The 16,868-nt window shown below is 46.2% G+C and overlaps 1 protein-coding gene across 2 annotated transcripts in view; it reads left to right on the forward strand.

Moving 5' to 3' along the window:
* Positions 1-16,868, forward strand: part of KIAA1549L (KIAA1549 like) — a 315,219-nt gene that overhangs the window by 202,088 nt on the left and 96,263 nt on the right. For both annotated transcript variants that reach the window (XM_088843233.1, XM_088843234.1), the window contains exons 8-10: positions 1,181-1,240; positions 7,759-7,910; positions 12,926-13,097. In XM_088843233.1, the coding sequence (XP_088699359.1) occupies positions 1,181-1,240; positions 7,759-7,910; positions 12,926-13,097 (384 nt within the window). The remainder of the gene's footprint in view (positions 1-1,180; positions 1,241-7,758; positions 7,911-12,925; positions 13,098-16,868) is intronic.

Consider the following 16,868-nt stretch of genomic DNA (forward strand, 5'->3'; position numbering starts at 1 on the left):
GTTCTTGCCTGGAGAATCTCAGGGATATGGGGGACCCTGGTGGGCTTCCGTCTATGGGGTCACACAGAGTCGGACACGACTGAAGTGACTTAGCAGCAGCAGCAGCAAAGTTGTTTTCATTTCCCTCTATGGTTCCTTTTTATATTGTAAATAAGTGAGATAATGTGTGTGAATATACTTATTAGCACAAAGTAGCCACTCAGACTTTATAAAAAAATGTTAGTTTAGTGGCAAGCTTTTGTGAATTTCCATGTACTCAGAAAAGATGACTCTGGATTTTATGGAAAAGATAATGTCATAAAAGACGGCATTATGTCACCTGGCAGCATGTGAAGGATTTATTTTCTTTTATCATCTTGATAGTCTAAGAATAATAATAATAACACAACTGTGATTTACTGAGTACTTCAGTTTAGTTCAGTTCAGTTGCTCAGTCGTGTCCGACTCTTTGAGACCCCATGAATCACAGCACGCCAGGCCTCACTGTCCATCACCAACTCCCGGAGTTCACTCAAACTCATGTCCATCAAGTCGGTGATGCCATCCAGCCATCTCATTCTCTGTCGTCCCCTTCTCCTCCCGCCCCCAATCCTTCCCAGCATCAGAGTCTTTTCCAGTGAGTCAACTTGTCGCATGAGGTGGCCAAAGTATTGGAGTTTCAGCTTTAGCATCAGTCCTACTTATTATGTGCCAAATAATGTGCTAAACCCTTAACATATATTAACTCTGATGGTCACCACACTGTAAAGAAATGGGACCATTGCTTGCAAGCATTTAGCTACTAAACTTAGTCTTTGACTTCGGAAAGATCCATTCAAGAAATAATTATTCCTAAAAATATGTTATGATAGATAATTTTTTAAAAAAGAAGGCTATAGTTGACAGGTTCTCTCTCATTGTAGGTCTTGACAGTGAAATTGTTTTGCCTTAAGAAAGTGTCAATGGAAAAGCTGAAAGCAGACATCCAAAAGCCTTAGAAAACCCTTCTTCTGAAAGTTAGCCCTTTACTGAGTATTTTAGTTTTCTGAAAAGCAAGTTTCAGGTTGTATGTCCTAGAGTTCTCAAGAATGATAGAGCAGGATTTAGCTGCTTGGTATTTTGTCAGTTATGTCTATTTCCTGAACAATATCTATATATAAAACCTGTGAAAGTAATTTGGTTTGTTTCTTGTTTGTTTTAGCGCTGGAATACCCCAACCTTGACATATCAGAAACAACGCGAGACTATTGGGTAATTACAGGTAATCTCTTCTTTCATTGCTCCTTTCACCCTATCAGGTTGGTTTATTTTTAAAAGCTTGCCTGCCTTTCAGTGATAGAATTGGCATCTTTTCTTGGATTCTGCCTTATAAGCCAAGGAGTTCCTGCCATAGGACCAGAAGTGGAGGAAACTGAGATAAGAACCTGGGCTCTGTGACAACCTGGAGGAGTAAGATGGGGTGGGAGGTGGGAGGGAGGCTGAAGAGGGAGGGGACATGTGTATACCTTTGGCTGATCCATGTTGAGGCAGAAACCAACACAATGTTGTAATTATCCTTCAATTAAAAAAAAAAAAAAGACATCACACTGAAGATGAGTGTTAAATAATCAGTTCAAAACAGCTACCTTGAAAGTCCCAGTCTGGAGCCTTCTTCTTGCAAAACATGCATCCATCAGAGCAAACAGCATTAAGCTGTGGAGGGCTGGGACATGTCTATGCAAACGGTTGTCTATTCATTTAAAGATCGTAGGCCTTTCTGCACTGCCCTACAAAACCCAGTGGAAGTCAGAGGAATGCCAGGCATGTACTTTTCTCTCTCCCTGGGCGCACCCACACTGATCCTGGTGAAGCCCAGCGTGTCCTGACAGTGAAGGCGGACGGAAGTAGAAGGGTGTTTGGGTGGCATTTTCCTTGACATTTTCCAGCTGAGACTTATGAAATAGCAAAAAAAAAAGTTCTTGTTTGTGTTTTTCAAAAGCCAGACAGTAGCTCTGAAAATTAGAGAAGCAAGGATTAGAAGCAGAGAGAGAGAACAGAAGCTTGTAGGAGGCAGAGTGACTAGCTGGATCATTAAGGGTGGTGCCCAAAGCCCAGTTTCTCTGTTCACTGGTGCCGAATTGAATCTCAGGGGCAGTTTAGGGTGAAGTAGAAATGGATAGCTTCATTGCTTTGCTAGGCAACAGGGGATACTGCAAGCTCCTGCCTCAAAAAACTACATGTCCCAACCTGGGAGGATTTGATGAGGGGTTTTATAGCAATAGTTCAAGGTAGGGTTAAAGATTAGGGTGTGTGTAGGGTCTCCAGTGGAGAAGGAAATGGCAACCCACTCCAGTGTTCTTGCCTGGAGAATCCCAGGGACGGGGGAGCCTGGTGGGCTGCCGTCTGTGGGGTCGCACAGAGTCGGCCACGACTGAAGTGACTTAGCAGCAGCAGCAGGGTCTCCATGTGGTGCTGGTGGTAAAGAACCTGCCTGCCAATGCAGATAGATGTAAGAGATGTGGGTTCGATCCATGGATTGAGAAGATCCCCTGGAGGAGGGCATGGAAACCCCCTCCAGTATTCTTGCCTGGGGAATCCATGGACAGAGGAACCTGGTGGGCTACCGTCCATAGCGTTGCAAGGAGTTGGACGTGACGGAAGCGACTTAACATGCACGGGGTCTCAGGTGGTCGATCTCCTACCCTTGACGCACTTCTCTGGGCCCTTTAATCTTGCCGCAGGTGGTTTTGTGGCAGCTCTTACCTTCATTAGCCACAGATCTGGATCTGCCCTTTGGAACTTGGGGACGGTTACAGCAGCTGGAGTCTTGCCTACAAGAAATGGGGACAGAAAGGCTCCCATGCCCAGGAGCCCCAAAGGGTCCTCCTCGGTTTCAAGGGGAGGGACAGAAAAGTGTTGGTCTGCTAGAGCTGCTCCCCTAGGCTGGGGGGTGAGGGTGGGGCTTCAACCACAGGAATTTATTTTCTCATAATTCAAGAGGCTGGAGGTCGAATATCAAGGTGTCAACAGGGTTGTTTGCTTCTGAGGTTCTCTCTCCCTGGCTTGTAAAACAACCGCCTTCCCTCTGTGTAGGTCTGTGTCTTAATTTCCTCTTCTTACGAGGACACCGGTCATTTAGGACTAGGCCCCACTGTAATGACCTCCTTGTATCTTAATTGCCTCTTTAAAGGCCCTATCTCCAAACAGTCACATTCTGAGGTCCTGGGGGATAAAACATCATCAGATGAGGTGTGGGGGAAACAATTCAGCCCATAACAAAGAGGGAGCAAGATTTTGCAAGTCCTGGAAGATGAGCCTGGACAAGCAGGCCTTCCCAACCTCCCTCTTCCCTTCCCTGTCTCCTCCCTCCCTTGCTGTCCCAAACAAGCAGTAGGTGGGTGCTGGCTGGAATACTAACTAGGAGCTCTGTGAAGCCTGCTCAAGACCTCTCCTAAACTGCAGAAAATTGCGTTTCTTTCTGCCCTGCAAAGCTGTGGATTTGCAGAGATTATTTTACCTGCGAAGAAAGCCGACGAAAGAAATGTGTTTACAAAGGAAAACAGCAGCGACCCACCAGAGCTTGTGCCCAAGAGAGGCAGTGCTAACCCAGCAACACATTTTTGAAGCCGGCAGGTTATGTAACACTTATACAATCATGTTTCCTGCCCAGGGAATGCTTTTTTTTTTAAACTTGCAGATACTTCCCCCCTTCTCTAACTTTAATATTGACATTCGATGGTAAGACACCCTATCCTTGGCAGCCTCTTGTTTTGTCCTTTCCTCGTGTACCTCTGGCCTGCCCTGCCTCTGTTTGAGTGACATGTGCTTAATAAAAGGCTCCATACATGGGCTTGTTTTCGGATTCTCTTGCAACTTGACCCCCTGCCCACTCACCTGGACATCCCTTACTTGTTATCACGGGTGCTGCCATTGGTAATCAGCATACACAGTGACCCTTCGCTCAGCCCATCCCAACACTGTGTTCGGGGCTGATTGGACCAGCTGATTTCTGCTTGAGGGGCAGGGAGAGGCGGGAACAGTTTCAGGTTTCAGGAGAACCCTCCTGCCTTCCCTTTGGTCCATGACCACTTTCTAGACCTGCGGGCGGTCACCACCAACTTTTACCATCATTTCCAGAAGGGGTAGGAGATTGGGAATGGAGAGATGAAGATAGCTTTGTTCAACCCATTCCCCAGGCTGGGAGCCTGAGGCCACTGGGATTCTCAGGAGAAAGGAGAGGAGCTGTAGTCCTGGAACACAGCTCTGTGTTTTCCAGGTGATTCCTTCCTCTGCTGAGGACGTGTCCAGAGAAGCAGGAGGTGCATTTGAGCAACAACAGCTACTGCTTGTGGGCATCCTCTCAAGAGTTTTATGGCACTATGCTAGAAGCAGTTTTCTTTTATAAAGTATTCTGTTCTTCATGATACGGTCAGGAGTAGCTTATGATAACCATGTTTTCAGATGGAAACTGCCCAAGAACTCTCAGTAAGGGTCATAAGGATTCAAACCGAGGCCCCCGGCTCCAGCCCCCAGCTCTTGTCCAGCTCATCCTAGGAAGGACACATCCTCTTTGCAGACAGAGCCATAAGGCATGTGGGAGCTGCCCAGCTGTTGATTCCGTGGAACTCTGTGGCAGGTTCCCATAACTTCCTGCACTTCCCTGGAGGCATTTTTTTTTCTCTCAATTTTTTAAAATTGTGGTAAAATACACATAACATGTGATTTATCGTTTTAACCTTTTTAAAAATTATTATTATTTTCTATTGGAGTATAATTGTTTTACAATGTGTTAGTTTCTGTTGTACATCAAAGTGGATCATTTATATGTATACATATGTCCCCACCCTCTTGGACCTCTCTTCCCCCCACCACCCCCTGATCCCTCCGCTTCAGGTCATTACAGAGCACTGAGCTGAGCTCCCTGTGCTATGCAGCAGCTTCCACTAGCAAACTATTTTATACATGGTAGTGTATATATGGGACAAGGCAATGGCAGCCCACTCCAGTACTCTTAACTGGAAAATCCCATGGATGGAGGAGCCTGGTAGGCTGCAGTCCATGGGGTTGCTAAGAGTCAGACACGACTGAGTGACTTCACTTTCACTTTTCACTTTCATGCATTGGAGAAGGAAATGGCAACCCACTCTAGTGTTCTTGCCTGGAGAATCCCAGGGACGGCAGAGCCTGGTGGGCTGCCGTCTATGGGGTCACACAGAGTCGGACACAACTGAAGCGATTTAGCAGCAGCAGCAGCAGCAGCAGTGTGTATATATCAATGCTACTCTCCCAATTTGTCCCACCCCCTTCTCACCCCCAAGTGTCTATGAGTCTGTTCTCTACACCTGTGTCTCTATTCCTGCCCTGGGACTAAGTTCATTGGTACCATTTTTCTAAGTATACAACACAGCAGCATTAAGTACGTTCACAGAGTTGTGCAGCCATCACCACTGTCTACTTCCGAAACGTCTCATCACTTGGAGGCTTTGACTCTTCTCTTCTTTGATGTCTGCCCTTCTTGTTTCATCACTGGGATTTCTCTAAAGTAACTCATGATGACACCCCTCAACCGTCCTGATTCCCTCTCTCACCCTTGTCCACTGGTCAGGAGAGGCCAGCATAGAAGTAATCCTGCAGCAGTTGGCGCTGTCGTTTTATGGGAGGGGTATCTTTGAACTTGAAAGAACACGGGCTCTCCTCCTGGGGTCAGGAGGGGGGTCAGCCCTTCCTCAGCCTGACAGCAGTGCGAGGAGGGCTTGGAGGGGCCTCTCTGGGACCCGCCACTGTGGGAGGCACAGGAATGTTCGCAGGAGCTTATTTGCAGTAATTCTGCTGAGCTGGGAGTCCCTCACGAGGGCCCTGGAAGGAAAGCTACTTTATGTCCTCCACAGGGATTTTTTTAGGATTTGTGGTTTCAAAGAAATAACTTCTGAAACTCAGCTGTGGGTGTCACTTTTCTCATGATCAGTTTCGAGGTCGCCCTCTGTATCTCATCGTCACCCGGGCCTTGTTCTGGCCCTGTTAGAGTGCCATCATAGTAACAAAACGGCCTTTATATCCAGGCTCTTTTCAGATCCCAGTAGATGGGGTGATGTTAATGGTCCTTGGCTGGACTGTAATAGAACAAACTCTGCTAAATGAAAAATCTTGTATTACATCCCCAGCCCATGTAAGTTTTGGTCTAAGAAGATGAGAATTGCTTTTAGCATTTTTGTTTTCAGGGATGACTGTGTTTGGAGGGAGTGTTTGGGTGTTTGGGGGGAAGTATACTTCTTCCCAAGGGACTTGGAAGAAGGGCTGGCTTGGGGGGTAGACAGCGTAAAGGCAGTCGCCCCCATAGTAAGTGACTGCAGTAGTTCTAGGATGGTCCTGGCGTTCATTAAAATCCTCCTCCAGGCACCAGCCATAGCCTGGAATTCCATATCAGTGCTTTACTTATTGATTACAGATACTCTGGGTGTGGATAAAGTCCAGAAGTGAAGGAAGGGTAGAAAGAGAGGGTTTCATTTACCTTCCACACAGGAGGCTCTGGGCTACACTGCTATATACATCTCATCTCAACCTTGAAGCCCACTAGAAACATATTTGCTGTGATGTAGCCTTTCTTATGGAGAAGGCAATGGCACCCCACTCCAGTACTCTTGCCTGGACAATCCCATGGATGGAGGAGCCTGGTAGGCTGCAGTCCATGGGGTCGCAAAGAGTCGGACACGACTGAGCGACTTCACTTTCACTTTTCACTTTCACTCATTGGAGAAAGAAATGGCACCCCACTCCAGTGTTCTTGCCTGGAGAATCCCAGGGACAGGGGAGCCTGGGGGGCTGCCGTCTCTGGGGTCGCACAGAGTCAGACACGACTGAAGTGACTTAGCAGCAGAAGCAGCAGCAGCCTTTCTTATGGAGAAGGCAATGACACCCCACTCCAGTACTCTTGCCTGGAAAATCCCAGGGACAGAGGAGCCTGGTAGGCTGCAGTCCATGGGGTCGTGAAGAGTTGGACACGACTGAAGTGACTTAGCAGCAGCAGCAGTAGCAGCAGCAGCCTTTCTTATTCCATTTTACAGAGAAGGACTTGGACTCTGAGAGGGCCGGTGGTTTGCCCAAAGTCCCTCAGCTGGCAAGTGCCAGCGCTGAGAGAGCCCACTCCTTCTATCACATGATCCTGCTCTCAAGTCAGGAGGGTCTCCCCAGGAGAGACCCCTGGGGCCCTGGGCAGCTTTAAAGGTGAGCCCTGAAAGGACCCCACTGACGAGGGAGGGGATGACAACACTGAGCAGGGTGGTTTGCCCACGTGGAAGGGGCTGAGTAGCAGGATGGAGCTTAGATCCTTCAGCAAAGCTGTTGGAAAGAAATGTAGAATCCAGGTAGCGCTGAGCCAGGGCTTCGAGTAGGAACCACCAAGAAATCCAGTCAGTTGTCCCTGCAGCAATGCTGTGTTCCCATACGGACTCTGACTGAACATACTATCTTAAATAAGGTTGGGGCCTAGTACAACAAGTTTAGGTCATTACACCTGTCCCAGCTTGTGAAGGACAGGGTTTCAGGGGTTCCGGCTTGAGCCCTGGCTTTGCTGATTACTCGCTATGTGAACTTTGACAAGTCACGTAACCTCTTCAGCATCTCAAACAGGTGGGGAGTGATTCCTAACCCCTGGGGCTGTCGAGAGGGAAGGATGGCCAGACCCCAACATGGGGTGAGGCCCACGACCCTTACGGCCGATGCAGGCCCGGCCCTGGTGGCTGTGGTTTCCGAGTCAGCAGGGAGCCTCTCCCCTGACAGCGGCTCTGTCTTCTGTGTCTGCAGTGCTGCAGGGCGTGGACAATTCCCTGGTGGGCCTGCACAACCAGAGCTTTGCCCGGGTCATGGAGCAGCGCCTGGCCCAGCTGTTCATGATGTCCCAGCAACAAGGCCGGCGGTTTAAACGGGCCACCACTCTGGGAAGCTACACCGTGCAGGTGGGTGCGTGCAAAGCCGCCAGAGTCTATAAGAAAGGTATGGAAACGTGCTTCCTGAGCTGAAGTAGACTGTGCTGCGAGCCGAGGTGCGTGCATCCCACAAGCTGATGAGGCCGGTTAATCCACACTGCTCTTAGTTTTGCGGGGTCGGTGGTCATAATCATCGACATCATGAAGGAGGATGAGAGCTGCTCTTCTGACTGTCTCACTCTGGACTGCAGGGGGAAGCAGGTCTCAGAAGACATGCTGCCCACACGTGCATATGTATCCAACAAAGCGTTATTAGTAAGTGTCAACTCCCCCGCAACCTGCTCTGGAGGCTGGATGAGGTCCCAGCTTTCAGGCCTCTCAGCATCATGGCTGTGATCAGCAGAAACACCCATCAGCCTTCCAAAAGTGGGGTTCTATTGGTGAGTGGGTTCTGTTGTTGAGTCTGTTTCAACAAACAGAACCCTCTCCATTTATAAGGGACACTTGACCACACTGGGATTTAGGGGAATACGCTATAGCAGACACTGCTGGGGCCCTGCCCACACTTGCTTACCATTTCTATGAAGGCTGATAGACTTCCAACATCATTTTATTCAAGGACTGGCTCTTAAGATGCCAGAACCCACTTTGCCCAGTCATGGCTGGCTGGAAGTACTTGGGAATTCACCAGCGGTGGGGGTATAAATACCACAGCTCTCTGGTTTCTTGGCTGGGAGAATCCTAAAAAGTGTGCTTTAGGATCATCAGCAGAGCTTTCCCGCAGAATTAAGCTTTGGTTTTCCACCGTGGTGACTCGCTTCCTAATGCATCCCTTGTCAGCTCCTTTGTGCTCCCCCACCACCCCATCAGTTCTCTGCACCTCTCCAATAAATGACAAGCATTCAGCTCTTCTCAGAGTCTACTTCAGTGGGAACCCAACAGAGATACCATCCTGAGGGTAGAGGCTCTGAGCCTCTCTAGATTCTTTGTCCAGTTCAAGCAAGAGTGGGAATGTCTCTAGCATATTCTAACCAATCAACATATCTTGAGTACCACTACTTCTACCCAATGAGAATCCGTTTCTAATGTTTGTTATGCTAATTAAAGCTCTGTGGAGCAAGGTATCAAGTCATAGAAGCCCTTCTGGCAGTCGCCTCTAGAAAGTGGGCTTCTTCTATGGCATCTAGCCAACTGCCCCTGGGGTGTGAACTGCTGATTGGTGACTGACCACATCTAAGGTATAACTTAACCCAAACACACATGCATGGTATCGCACTAAGAGAACGCTTTAAAGGAAATTACAGACATCACCATAGTCTGTCTGCAGATCATGTTCCCAGGCAATCTTGGAAGTACAAGCAACTCATCTTTTGGAACACAGTTTCCTACATCAGTCAACATCCCACCCGTTAGGGAGACTCCAGGTCCCCCATTCACAGTTGGTGTATTTGGCCTCTTGTCCTCTTGAATGTTGCTTTGGTTCTAAAAGCCTTTGTGGTCTGAGACAGCCTCGTGATAAGGTAAAGAGGTCGTTAATTTCATGTGCCAGGTTTGTGATTCCCTTTCTGGGGGGGTCCATGTGAGCCCTATAATTCACATTTCTCCAAGTAGCAGAAAGGAAGTCGCTGGGATTCAGACAGTTGAAATGGAGTTTGCCTCAACTGAAGTGGGAGAAAGAATCACCCTACACTCCTGGTTATTTGTTAACCTAAGAAACGTAGCACATTCTAAGTGCCTAAAAGAGCCCAGCGAGGTGTTTTCTCCTCTTTTTTCCTGAGTACTTAGTATGTGTGGCCCCTTTTGTTACCTGGAAAACCTGAGTGAAGTAACTAGGGATTTATTTCTGCAAATCTCCAATTTACCAAGGGTGTAGATCACCTTCCAACATTATCCTTGGAGGAATTTGCTAGGAAGAATTTGCTGTTAAATTGAAATTGAGTATAGTTATTAGTTGCTTGAATGTTCATTCATCTCATACCTGGTTATACTAATGCTCTCCCTACCTCCTCTCCCACTGGGGACAGAAATAACACCCCCAATTTCCCAAATAAAATTCACTCTGTAGAGCTTACATCATCCTTCATGCAGAGAAGCCTTTCATCTGGGCTCAGATCATTTTTAAAGATGAGCCACCTTCATGAATATGGAAATTTAAATGTCTAGAATCTAAAGATATTTCTCTAGTGGATATGTTTGAAAAAGTGAGTCCAAAGAAGATATACATAGGACCAGTAAGCATTTTTAATTGTGTAACTCTATTTGTCATCAAAGTAATGCAAGTTTTAACTACCACAAGATGCCATTTTCGCCTACTAAAAGTGAGTGACTTGGTACTATCCAGTGTTGATGAGGATGCAGTGAAATGGGCACCCTCAAACTCAGTAAATGGGAGAACATGTGAGTGATTGAGACAAGAACCTTGTAGATGGTCACAACCTTACCCCTAGAAGTTCCTTTCGAGAAGATAAAGGTGAACACAGAGATGAAGAGTTGAGAGCACTGTTTCTCAGAGTGTCCAGAAAATGGTTTTATAAGGTGCCCATCTGACCAGGTCAGTTTGGGCAAGGCTGCATCCTCTAGAGCATTCTTGAAGATTCCAAAGGTATGTTAACATACAAAGACTCTAAAAAGACCTGAAAGTAATTTCCTTGCCTTTCTGCAATATACTGGTTTCTAAATCTAAGTACCATTAAGACCTTTGTTTATAATAATGGCTACATTTCCCTGACATTTTATTATGAGCATTTGTAAACTCACAGAAAAGTTCCAAAAATTATGATGTAAACACATATATACTCAACATCTAGGTTCTGCCATTACCAGTGTATGACGTTACCATTTTATATTGGATAACATATATCATTTCCATATCATGGATCAGTTCAGACTGTTCTAAAACCTCATATAAATGAAATCCTACAGTATATTCTCTTTTGTATAGTTTTTTACTCTGGGGCGTTTTTGAGATTCATCCATGTTGTTCTTTTATTCAGTAGTTTGTTCCTTTTTATTGTATGAAATATACTGCAGGTTGTTTATCCAAGCATTGTTTATCCATGCTTCTATTGATGGACACCTGGGCTTTTCCCAGTTTTTAGCTGCAATAAGCAAAGCTTCTGTGAACCTTCTTCTGCAAGTCTTTCTTTGGACATGTGCTTTCATTTATCTTGGGTATGTAGGCGTGGTTCGCAGGGTTGGTATATACAGATTCTGTGAGAAACCTCCAGACCTTTCCCCAAAGTGTACTGTTTGATGCTCCCACCGACCGGATGTGGCGTTTCCCCACCTCCTGTTCAACACAGGGCGGCCAGCCCTGCCTATTTCAGTCATTCTGGTGGTTGATAGCGATGCCTCATGGGTTTTAGTTAAATTTCCTCATTGAGCATCTAAAAAAACATGCTTATTGGCTTCTCAGATCTTTCTTTGTGAAATGTCAGATTATTTTATAAGCCATTTTTATTGGGTTGTAGTAATATTTATTTTTAATTGTTATTTATAGCATACATACTCAGGAGCATAAAAATATGCAGAGTTTAAAGAACACTAATGAAAAAAGAACCCACAACCCAAAGAGTAAGAGCATTACTGTTGCCTTCCCCCAGAAGCTTTCTCTGTCTTTTCTGATTACACCTACTTGCTTCCTTTCTACCAGAGTTATGTGTGCTTCTGGATTTTGTATTAAACCGTGCCTGCATTTTCTGTACAGATTTTGCCATTCTCATGTGTGTATCCTTAAGCAGTGCATCATTTGGTTTTGTTTGTTTTTGAACTTTATGTTCTGTAATTTGTCTTTTTTGCTCCATATCAGGTTTTGTATTCACCCATATTGGATCAAAGAGCCATAGTTCTACTACTCTGTAATATTTAATTGTGCACCAGTACTATAATTCATTTATCCATCCTACTGTTAGTGACTTCTGAATTTTTGTTTTTGTTTTTTTTTGCTATTATGAACAATGCTGCTATAAACATTTTTGTTACATCTTTTGATATCCTGTGAAACTCATAATCTGTAAGATACACTTTGGGAAATACTATATGATGCCATATTTATCAATGGTGAATTATACTAGTAAAAACTTGATAACAACCTAAATGTCCACAAATGAAGGTAAGTTTATGAGACATGCACACAGTAGAATATTATGTAGGTATTAAAATTTATGTTTTATGTGTGATTATCAATTGTTAGTTACAATACTGAAAAATGAGTAACAATCTAGGTGTTTAACAATAAAGAATTGGGTAAGTAAGTTTATGAGGCATGCCTTGGAATGCCATGTAGGAACTAACGTTTATGCTTTTATTATAATTAAGCCGCTATGGATGCAAGTAAAAATGGCAATATATAATATTATACAGAAAGCATGATAAATAATTTAGTAAAATGATAAATAAGAGACTTGAGTGGAAAAACATAGTAGCAAATACTCTAAAATGATGATAGTAATTAGCTTGTGGAGGAGGGGTTACAGGTTGTTTTATTTTATTTCATTTCTCGATGCTTTTCTGTATTTTCAAATTCTCTGTAGTGCAGTGAGAAAAAGCAACAAAGGTTATTTTAGAAAAAGAACTTTGAGTCTCCAAACCCTGCTTTTATCAGAGACCTTTTGAATTGTAGACATAGAAGTTCATTTTTCCCCCCTCTCTGGCAATTGCAGGAATTTGAAGTTAGAAATCTTGTCTGAGCATAACCTAACATGCCCTGAATTCACGTGGAGGCCTATTTTCAAATGAGGCCAGAGTTCTCTGGAGGCTGGAAGACTTGACCATTTCAGCATTTCTTTTCCATCTCAAACTGTTCTTCCCAGATGTTTGTATTTTCAAGACTGTTTTCTCCTCCCTGCCTTCCTCTTCCAGCGATAGTAGGGTTTCCTGAGACATCGGCGTTAGGGAGGTATGCGAAGGTTGATGCCTAAAATATATGTTATGGGTCCACTCAGCTGCAGAAGGCTGCACAGTCGGGAGCGAGCCTGCTGATCGTGTGAGTAATTGCAGAGTTAATGCACGATGCTCTGTAAACAAGGCCTATCTTTTTCTGAAAGATGGTAAAGATGCAGCGGGTACCGGGACCCAAGGACCCTGCGGAGCTGACTTACTACACCCTGTACAATGGGAAACCTTTGCTGGGGACTGCAGCTGCCAAGATCCTGAGCACCATTGACTCCCAAAGGATGGCCTTGACTCTGCATCATGTTGTTCTTCTGCAAGCTGACCGTAAGGGGACAGACTTTCTATTCAATATTTTTAACATCAGTAAATATTTCCTGTTCATTCAAGTGAGTCCCTAAACTCATGTTAGTAGACCTAGAGCTAAAAATATTTCTATTCTAGAAGGTTCTCAAACCAACCGGCTGTTTCCTGTATTGTTTAAAGCAATAGGTTTTTGGTGAAGGTGAAAGTGAAAATCGCTCAGTCGTGTCTGACTCTTTATGACCCCATGGACTATACAGTCCACAGAATTCTCTAGGCCAGAATACTGGAGTGGGTTGCCTTTCCCTTCTCCAGGGGATCTCCCCAACCCAGGGATCAAACCCAGGTCTCCTGCATTGCAGGCAGATTCTTTACCAACTGAGCTCTCAGGGAAGCCCTGATATGAGGTAGCTATCAGGTTTGGGGTAAGGGATGTGTTTTGGATACTAGGGTGACGGTAATACTGCTTTGCCCCAGGTCCTGCCCATTCTTCCTTCCCAGTATAGTCTTGTGGACAGCTAGAAAAATCACCACTGCTGAGATTGTATTTGTCTGCTGGGGAATTAAAGGTAATTTGATTCAGTAAACTTTCCAGAGTCCTACATGAACTGTGCTGGAGGACACAGAGATGTGGGCAAGACTTGCTAAATCCCTGCCTTTAAGCAGCAGAGAAGGTGTTGATGCAGATATAAAGGTGTAGAGTGCAGAGATGCTTTGAAGAGACACTGTGGTTTATATAGGGCTCAACAGACAGACAGATTGCTCTCAAGGGGTATCTGGGAAGGATTAATAGAGAAAGGGTATGAAACATAGTAACTGCCTCTTTGAGGGCCCTCCCCATGGCAGCTACTGTGCTTGTTGCCTTACACTGATTTTTCTCTCTTTCTCTGGGGCAACTTTATTCAGCTCCCAGTTACAGATGAGGAAACCTAGGCTCAGACAGGTTAACTAACTTGCTCCACATCACAGAATTAGTACTTGATATGATATGAATTCCAAGACAGGAATCTGAATCTGAGTTCGAAAGTGTGTTCTTAACTGTACTGTACACTATGAATCCAGCCGAGCGAGGGGAAGAGGATATAGTCCAGAAAGAGGAAGCAGCTGGAGCCATAGAAGCGAAGTGAAAAGTACCAGCAGTGCTTGAAAAAAAGGAGTCACATTTCCTGCAGTACAGAAGCATGAGGAGGAGGTGATGGGGGTAGAAATGAGCTTTGCTTAGGAGACTCAGGCCTTGCATGGCAAGGGAAGGGATTCTACTGTGATGAGATTGGTTCTGGGGAGCTATTGGAGATTTCTGTGCAGGAGAGTCGTATCATTGAAAATACCCATTATCTAGGGAGATAAATCTGTTGTCAGTGTTCACCTTGAGAGAAGGCAGAACTAATGAGGCTTTCTGATGGCCCAGGCATTAGGGACCCAAATAAGGGCTTCAAAGAAAGCCAGGGAATAGGTGAGGTAGGTGAGCAACTGTGTGGAAGAAATGTTAGATTCAGCAGTACGTGGAGCATGCTTTAGGCCTGGAAGGCCTAGATTGATCTCCTAGTTGGTGTCCACACTCCTTAGGAACCTGACACTTGGCTCATGGTTTTCCTCTCCTCATCTTCTGCCTTTGTCCATGGTGGGTGTGGCTTCCATGGGGATGTTCCAGCCCGTGTGTTGTTATGGCCCTCACTTGTGCTCGGCCAGCACATCCTCATAGACACACCTTTGCATAGAAATGATGATCACCCTCTGCAGTCTTGTCTTTAAAATGTTTTTAACTCAGATTCTCTTCCTTTGCACCTCTGTCCTTCCCTCCCTGTGGGCTCTGGCTCATCTCTGGTCAGGTCAGTGACCTCATCAGTTCTGCTGTATCCTCTTCATGTGTGTCCCCGGGCTCCTTTCCCAGCTCTTTATCCATCTCTCCAGGTGGAGAATAAACTGTAGAGGATAGGAGTGAAAACCTCTGCAGGTGTCCAGGTGAGAGAGGAACGTGTCAGAGGTGGAGACTCAGAGAAGATGTTTTACACATTTTTGCAGACAGAACCAGTGGGACGAGATAATGGACTGTGTATGAGCAGGAGAAGGTGAGGGCCAAAAGGCTCAAGGTTGACTCCGGGGTGTGTGCTTGAGCACTGACTGTGGTGTCGCTTGTTGAGATGCAGAAGGTACAGGGAGGAAGTGGTTCGGTGGGGCTGCGGTGGGGATGGGGAGATGGAACTGAGAGTTTGGTTTTGAACATGTTAGTTTATACATTCAAGTGGCGATCAGGAAATACTAACTTGGGAGGCGCCATTAACACAGATAACATTTAGAGTTAAGGGACTTCATGAGATTAACCCGACTCGGCATGGTTTAGAACTAAAGAGAAGAGGGTGAAAATTAAGGCCTGGGGAAGTTACATGAGGGAAGAACTGGAGCCAGCAAAGGACCCTGAGAAGGAGCATTCAGGGAGATGGAGGAAACCCAGGAGGAGGTAGGGTCCAGAAACAAGCAAAGCAAAGAAAGTGAATGTCTTGGAAGGGGGTGAGCTGTTGCATCAGCTTCTGTTCTTAAGAGGCAGAGACCGGAAGGACGGAGATTAAGTGGCTTTGCTAAACTGGTTGGTGGGAACCTTGGCAGGAGGAGTTCCCAGGAATAGGTAGTGGAGACAGAGTGGTGGAGCGGGCCCAGGAGACAGTGGAGGTGGGGAGGCAATGACCGCAAAGGGAGAAGATTAATGAGGCCACATGAGAGAGATTGGGTACATTTGAGTATTAAGACTGTAACAAAGAGGGAGAAATTGACAATGCGGAAGAGAGACAAGTCCTGCAGGAGTAAAGTCCACACGTGGACAAGGGGGCGGCGCAAGTGGAGGGTCAGACTCAGCGAGGAGCAGGGATGGCCCATCCTTTGGCAGCAGGAGGGCAAGCGGAGCGGGGGGTGTGGGTGTCAGTCATGTGGAAGCCTGAGGACGTCTCTGTGGTTGTTTCTGCTCTCTGGGGTCATAATGACGTCAAGGAGGCAGCTGAGCTTAGGATGTGGGGCAGGGCACAGTGGAGCCTGGGTGCAGTGGCACACACTGCGAATCAGCAAACTGATTAGCAACACCATAAGAGAGGAAGGCTCCCCTCCTTCCAGGTCCTCACTGCTGTGTTCAGACCATTTCTTCTATTCTTGCAAAATGCTAGATGCTTCAAAGTTGCCCCCTCCTTATTGCAGTCACCTCTAGACCCCAAGCTGACCCCCACTGTCCTTTGAAGTTTTTCTTTTTTAACATTGATTTACTTATTTTTGGCTACCCTCGGTCTTTGTTGCTGCATGTGGGCTACTCTCTAGCTGTGGTGCACGGGCTTCTCATTTCAGAGCAGAGGCACCAGAGTGCCAGCTCTGCAGTTATGGTACACAGGCTTAGCTGCCCTGTGGCTGTGAAATCTTCCCAGACCAGGGATTGAACCTGCGTCCCCTGCTTTGGGAGGCAGACTCCCAGCCACTGAACGACCAGGGAAGTCCGTCCTGTAGAGATTTTCACCTGGTTCATTGTCTCCTCCTTTTTACCACTTCTCCTGCCCTGCTGCTGCTGCTAAGTCGCTTCAGTCGTGTCCGACTGTGCGACCCCATAGACAGCAGCCCACCAGGCTCCTCCGTCCATGGGCTTTTCCAGGCAAGAGTACTGGAGTGGGGTGCCGTTGCCTTCTCCTCTCCTGCCCTAACCCATCCTTTACTTTGAGATCAGCCCCTCGCCCTCCTCACTTCTACTCCAGGCCTCATTGTACCTGGGAAGGGGCAGCAATGGGAGAGCTGGCCTTATTTAGACCAGGAGGTGAATGGAGT

The sequence above is a fragment of the Moschus berezovskii genome, chromosome 14 (genome assembly GCF_049115385.1).
Source record: "Moschus berezovskii isolate FMDL1 chromosome 14, NW_MosBer_1.0, whole genome shotgun sequence".
In the NCBI taxonomy this organism is placed as follows: Eukaryota; Metazoa; Chordata; class Mammalia; order Artiodactyla; family Moschidae; genus Moschus; species Moschus berezovskii.